At 33.8% G+C, this 7,566-nt stretch overlaps 1 protein-coding gene across 1 annotated transcript; it reads left to right on the top strand.

The window, feature by feature from the left end:
* Positions 1-995: 995 nt before the first annotated feature.
* Positions 996-6,409, top strand: LOC142526849 (uncharacterized). The gene is made up of 5 exons (XM_075631478.1): positions 996-1,420; positions 3,189-3,266; positions 4,582-4,681; positions 5,393-5,535; positions 6,037-6,409. Exons 1-5 carry the CDS (start codon positions 1,115-1,117, stop codon positions 6,250-6,252), a joined length of 843 nt encoding a protein of 280 aa, XP_075487593.1. The 5' UTR covers positions 996-1,114; the 3' UTR covers positions 6,253-6,409.
* The last annotated feature ends 1,157 nt before the right edge of the window (positions 6,410-7,566 follow it).

Here is a 7,566-nt window from a genome sequence, read left to right as displayed (position 1 = left end):
ATATATATATATATATATATATATTTATAGAATTATTTTTAAGAATTCAAATTTGAATATGAAATATCTTCTTGAAAATAGAAAAACAATAAAAAAAATTATTGTTATATCATTTTATTTAATTACAATTATGATTTTATACAAAGTAAAAAAAAAAAAATTGATGTGTAGTACTACATAATTGATTAACATGTTTTGTCATTCCTTCTATGATATAAGCGTTATATCATTTTTTTCAATCATAATATATAAATAAATTTTTTATTCAGCGTTATCCATGAGTTTAACATTTCAAAAATGTACTTGACGATGAAACTACAGTTATTTCGTTGTTATGATTTACTTAGATATGGAAACAATAAAGATTTCAGTATGAATGTATATTTCGTGATCAAGTGGTGTATAATTTTTAAAATATTTATATTTTCCAAACATGAAAAGTTATGAATTGCTTTTTCTCTATTTTGTAGGGTTCTGACATAAATAAAATAATAAGATGTCTCCTCGTAGACAAAGTAAAATAGATCTTCCTACTTATTAATTTTAATTGTTAATTACATTAAATAATTGTCTTTGCATCGCAAGAGTGAAATACTAGTTTTAATAAAACAGAACGTTTAAATCTCATAATATACCAATAACATAGGACTGAATAACATGGAAAATATTCATTTCATTCTGAATCCATATCAATTATGACACAAAATTGTAATTTACAAAATAGTTATTTTATTCATTTATATCATCCATACAAAGTTGATATAGTGATTATATCCATTTAAATTATCCAAGTATATGTTTGAGCTAATGTACAATTTAGAGTATTAAAATCGTATTGTTATTATCTGTTATATTTTTTTGGTAAAACGGGCATATGATCAAATTTATTTTCGAGTCAAAAATCAGAATCGAAAGTGTAATTGTTCTGAAAAAATGCTATTTGGCAGGGAAAAAAAATGTCAAAAAGGTGTGTGTCGTTGGTTGTAGTCTCGTTACCCGCCAGTGGCTGATAGCGATATCTGCGTTCTAAATTGCGAACAAAATATCCCTTCATTTCCACTTCAAATACATCTGAATCTCCTTCACAATTTTTCGACGACTGTAAGTAACTTCAATGGCGATGTTCTCACAGTCAGCAGTTTCGGCCAACCCTCTTTCCCTATGCATATCCACCGGTCGGTCCTGTGGAAAATTGAGGCGAAAAATTTCACCTTTATTAGCTTCTATAATCCCTTCTTCTGCATCGGGCTCTCAAGAATCACCATCGGCCATGAAAAATGACAATTATTCTGTTTCCGCAAAAGGGTCGCCTGCGAAAGCTCCATTTGTTGAGCTCTCGAAGCCGCCTGACGTGATGCATCATCCAAATAGAAGCCCGATGGTGCGATTTTTACAGTCTACAGAGTCTAATATTGAGAAGGTGAGGGAAGTAATTTTAATGCTCCCAGTCAGGTTTGTTTTGATATTTTATTATTTTTTAGTTGTTTTATTTTTGTGTTTGATAGTTTGTTTCAGTTGTGGGATAACGTAACTTAGTTGAGGCATACAGGGAGGGATTTAATGTTTCTTGGGACAAAATTCCATGTTTTCAGTGATTGCTTATTAAAATTTAAAGTCTTTTTATTGCCATTCGGCTTCAGAAGTTGGGGCCGGGCTTGTATGACTCCATTTAGAGTGTTTTTGAATCGTTTTAGCGTACTTGATAGTCTGATGGGCGTGAAATCGAATATATTGGCCCAGTAGAAGTTGGAGAAATTGAAAATTATGCTTTAATGCACTGTAGAATGTCGGCTATGCGAAGTCAGTTTATGACATATTTGGCCATGACACAGATTTTGGCAACCGAATTTCTGTGGGCGTTTAGTAAATAAAATATATCATCTCAGGTTTTGCATTTTTGCGGCATAACAGTTCATTAAATGCATCACTGCCCATTCGTGCTAGATGAATTTGTGCTTGAGTTTGTATTTTAGTGTTCCTAAAATGCATTACAAGGATTCTGGAGTACAAGGCGAAAACTACGACTAGAGAATATCAATATTTCTATATATGAAACTTTGGTTCAAACAATCTATGTGATGATGCAATCAAGGGGCTACTTCGTAAAAACCTGTCGCTGTATTACGATTCATTGCACAATCATTGAAATCACCATACAGTTATTAGGTGAAGAAACAATTCTGCTTGTGTGTTTGTAGTGTGATTGTTTTGCTGCTCAGTAGGAATAGAGAAATCTTGTTAGCAGGTTTATTCCTAGATGACAGTTAGTTGCAACTTGCAAATGTTGTCAGACCTGGTCTGCATGATATTCATGGATTAATATATTGGAAAAGTCTGGTGCCACCTTTAGATTCTCGTGCTGGTAGATAGAGGGGATAGGCACCGCGTTCCGTAGGTGGGGTGATTGTGATGTCTCATTTCCACTTTGGATAGAAAAAATTATTTGAATTGGTTAATAATGAGTTAATGGACTGCTGAAGTAACTTGGATTAACAATTTTTGTGTATCGAGATTGAATATGAAGTAGTTGTTACAGGAACTCTTTTGTAGTGGCGCTTGTGCGGGCCGGGCTCAGGGCATAACATTCTTAAACCCAAGTTTTCTTACTTGCCTATGAAATGGTATTAAGAATCTATGTCATCATGATTTGTCGATTTCCCATTATTTTGTGCCATGAACTAATGCCCAATCATAGTGATCATTGCACGATACTCGTGAGGTTGAATGCAATAAAATTGAGTACATGAAAAAGCGGTGCTCAAGCAAATAATATTGAGTAATTGATGATGAAATCACTAGTTTGTGAATGTCGTTCGTGTTTGGAAAGGACTGTAAGAGAAAGGATCATACGCAACTCAATTCAACTTGCTAGAGTGGGGCAGTTACATCAAGTAACTTCAAAGGCCTATTGTAAAACTTTTTTCTCAACTGATTCTGTGTAAGTGTCTTATTTTCATGACTTATCCAGAATTGACATCATATCAGCATTAGATAAATCACGATAAAATGAATAATGTAATAACACGGATTGGGATATATTTGTTGCATGAATCAGCGTGTATTCTTTGTCATCAAATAGTTGGATTAAAATTCGTGCTGAATTTTGAAAGATTTCAATGGACATTATCGGGCATGCTGAATTTTCAAAAAATTTCTCTAAAATGTGTTGATTTTTCCTATCTGTGCAGGTCATATTTGACTTCCGTTTTTTGGCACTTCTGGCTGTTGGAGGTTCTCTAGCAGGTTCTTTGCTGTGCTTTCTCAATGTAATTTCTCTTTCGGGAACCTTCCGAATTATTGCATTTCGTATTATTAGCTTAAACAGCAGGACAGTAATTTCCTTCATCCATTAATCTGAAAATCATTTTACTTTATTTTTTATTTCTATTAGATGATTAATAAGACGCTGTCTATGGGATAATTCTTTACTTTTCTAGATTAGATGGTCTCATATTTTTTATCAAAGTTAATATATTTTTGTTCATTTCTCTTAGTCCTAGAGTTTTCTGCTATACTAAAGTTTACAACAATTCAAGGTATTGATTAGTTAGTGACTCATGCAGACTTCCATGGATACCTTAAATTGAATCGTCTTTGCATTTGAAAGAAAGCTTCAAAGAAGTTCATTAAATAAATTTTTTTGTTGAAACGTTTCTGAAATATTTTTTTCTTCTTTATATGAAGTTAAAGGCCACGAGCTGATCAGCTAAAATAGTTTCTTAAATAAACTTCTGTTTAATCTGTCCATTCATGTGTATCAGATTTGGAATGAAAGAAGAAAGAATCTGTCTACCCCCACTCCCCACCCACCCCCAAAAAAATAAATGTGAGAGATTCTCATCTCCAATAGCATGGCTAATTGCTCCATCCGAGTAATATCTGAGAAATTTTTACTTGAGAGGAATCTGATTTAGAAGCTTTGGAAATTTTTACTTGAGAGGATTCTATATCATAGTGTTATTTGTTTACATCATATAACGATTCTTTGGGTTGTAGGAAACATCTGCCTTGTTTGTGCATCTTCATTTTGCTAAGTTCGAGTTCACAATATTTGTTCTCGTATTTTGACTCCTATATTAAGCGTGCCTTCAGAAACATGGGTTTTTTTATGTTTTATACTGCTGATGTACAATTTTTTCCATACTTCAAGTTAAATTGTTTCTGGTACGAAACGCCAGTTACTGTGTGTTTGGATTAAAAGAATTTGGGAGAGAAGGATTTCAAACCATAGATATTTATCTTGTCAACTTGCTTATAATTTTTAATTTTAATCAATCCCTTTCGGATACGTTGCTACTCTTTTTTATTTATTTTTAAATCATAACAATCAATTTCAGATCCTCGATTATTGAAGTAATTTGAATCCATTTATCAGATCAATTCTTTCAATTCCAATGCAATCTTAGACGTTGGGGAAAAGTGATTCGGTTTCTTACCTATCACTTACGAATTACCTTTGAATTTTAACCTTAATCATAACATCCATTTGGATTTTTAATTCGCATAATTGTCATGCATTCTTATATATGTTGTCTTGTATGCTATTCACAAAGATCTCGAGGCTGACATATACGTTTTTAGGGATGTGTTTATATATTTGATGCCTATAAAGTATATTGGTCGAGCTGTGTGAAAGGTGTCCATACTGGCAAAATGGTTCTACGATTAGTTGAAGCTATTGGTGAGTTTCTTGAAATTCTTAGCTGTTTCCACACTTACTGTTGTAAATTATCTTTGACCCCTAAGACCTTCTCTTCCACGTGTTGGAATTTAATTCTAGGATCTTTTTATAAGCAATTCCTTATCCCTCAAGGAGTAGAGTTGTGATATTCGTAGATTTGGGGATTAACTCTTGATGCATCATGCATGTATACAAATTCTATATTCTCTTGTCAGCCTTTTTTTTTATCAACTTTTTTAGTACCTATCATAATATCAAAAGTGCAAGGTGAACTGAAGCTCGACACATGCTTTATTAAAATAATGTGCCCTTTTTGATGATTTGCTAAAACTAATTATTCAAAATAAATTCATTAAACATAATCCATTACGCACTTTAACTATTAATGGACAATGAACAAACACTCATTAGTTTACAGGAAAAAACGAATGTCTATCATCTTGCATTTCATCTAGGATTTACTCCCCTCGCATGTAAGACACACTTAGGTGTGTTGAGCTTTAAACCATCGCTGGGGCTTTATGGTTAAGGTGTGCACTTCTTCGAACGGTTGCACCTTAGCTTGTGTTGAGGCACTAGGATAAAGGAGCTTCGTTAAACCTTGAGAATCCGCACATGTTTTACGGGCTTCTGATATCTATATTTTCTCGCTGTTGCATTTTCTCATTTTCCTTCTTTCTCGGTTAAATGTATAGTTTCATCTTAGTCCAGATGTATATCTTGCTGGGACCGTCATGTTGATATTTGGCATGGGCTTGTATGGATTGTTTATCTCAAATGTATCTGCTGATGTACCGCCGTCACTGGATCGTTCACTTAAGGGGTCTTCTTTATTTGGCATGTTTGCTTTGAAGGTATTGTGCTTGTATCTGACTAGTCTCATACATCACTACTTTCTTTATGGAGCTATTTTATTTATCCACGTAAAGTTACCTATATATATAAATCTCCATATGACTACTGTTATTTACAGTTCATTTTTTGTTGCTTTGTATTCTACAAAATGCCTGAAATATCCTTGGGTGATTCTTCATAATCTCATAGCTAAACATATTGTTTTGAAAATCTATTCAATTTAAGTGCATATACTAAAAATATTGAAAGTAATTAATGTTGCATTCATTACTATAATTTTTTTTAAAAAAAATACGTTGAAGAAAATCTGATAAAAATTGTTTTGATCATGCCATCATTCCAACCACCGAAACAATCTTTTTTCTGCATTTTGAATTATTCACGCCATCATCGTCTCCCTTAAAGCTTGCTTCATAAAAATGATTAAAATGATAGTAAGCTGTGTTTGGATTGTAGTACTTTGTTATCGTTTTTAACGGAGGATTTGTCTCCATATGCAGGAGAGACCGAAGTGGATGAAAATTAGTTCACTGGACGAACTGAAGACCAAAGTAGGACATGTAATAGTGATGATTCTTCTTGTAAAAATGTTCGAGAGGAGCAAAATGGTGACAATAACAACTGGTATGGACTTGCTGAGTTACTCTGTATGTATATTCTTGTCTTCTGCTTCCTTATACATTCTTCACAATCTGCACAAGTCGGACTCTGATTAGAACTGATTAGAATCAGATAGATGCACTCTCTCAAGTGATCATATGTGGAAAACAGGTCAATTGTAATACTCTTGTTTATAAATCATGCTTGTCAGATGTATCGTCATCAAATTATCCTACTGTTTACTTGCTCTCGTTATACTACAAGGATTCTCTATGAAGTTGTTGAGCAGGCAGCTGCATAATAATATTGAATGTGGCCATAAATGAAATCAGGCAATTTTTTTATTACAAATATAGGAATTTATCATTACACATCAAGAGTCATTACATCCGAAATTAAAGTATGGGAGGGAGCGCTCATCCTACAAGATCAGTCATAGAAACAGTTGTCCGACCTAAGTTATGAGTTGCCTGATCCGTTGATCGCTTAGCATAAACAAGACTACCATTTTGAAAATTCAATGCCAGGATTTCACAGCTATCTATGATCAAACCAAAACTAGATGAATCTGAGACCGAATTGTTTATGACTTCGATCCAATTTGGGCATCAAATTCAACTATCACATTCTGAATCTGCCCTTTAAGCCAATTGAATGCTTCCCATATGCCCAGCGCTTATGCAGATGTTGGAGAGTGTGATGCACTGGTAAGCGACCATGTATAGCAGCTATGATCAAACCTTGATAATCTCTTAGAATGCATCCATAACCTGTATGATAAGGATTGGAGAACACAGCTGCATCAACGCTGCATTACACATATCCCATAGGAGGCCTATTCCATATAGCTCTATCTGTCTGCGGTGATTCATTACGGTGGCTAGCAACAACCTGGTTTACTGGATCCCGCCGCCTATTGTGTCGGCGGAGCTAGCATCTAATAGTTAAAACTACACGATGAGTATTTCTTCCACTGTGGCCAGCCACGCCCCCACACCTTCTATTCCATGCAATCAGACATAAATTTGACTTGTACATGACGTATGTTTTTTTTTTGTTAGGGGACAATTATTCAGTTTATGTGATTACTCACCCAACTCAATTGTGTAAAGCGATTTTTTTTTTTTTTTGCGAACAAATCGAATCGATTGATTTTTCCATCATATCGCAACAAACTAACTCGAATTAAAAATAGCTTAATTTGGCCGTCAACCAAAATTCAGAAATTATTTTCCCCAGAAAAAATAGAAACAACTAATTGACTTAAATGTATTTTTCTAAATATATACACACACACACACATATATATATATATAATAATAATCAGTTTATCTTAATAATGGAAACAGAGAAGTGAATGATGATGTCATAAGCATTTTGAGCAAGTACGCGAAAGTGGAGTAGCGCAAAGTAGAGCTCAACATCAACAG

The sequence above is a fragment of the Primulina tabacum genome, chromosome 15 (assembly GCF_025594145.1).
Source record: "Primulina tabacum isolate GXHZ01 chromosome 15, ASM2559414v2, whole genome shotgun sequence".
Lineage (NCBI taxonomy): Eukaryota > Viridiplantae > Streptophyta > Magnoliopsida > Lamiales > Gesneriaceae > Primulina > Primulina tabacum.
The sequence above is the reverse complement of the archived record's forward strand: the minus strand, read 5'-3'. Positions and strand labels throughout refer to the sequence as shown.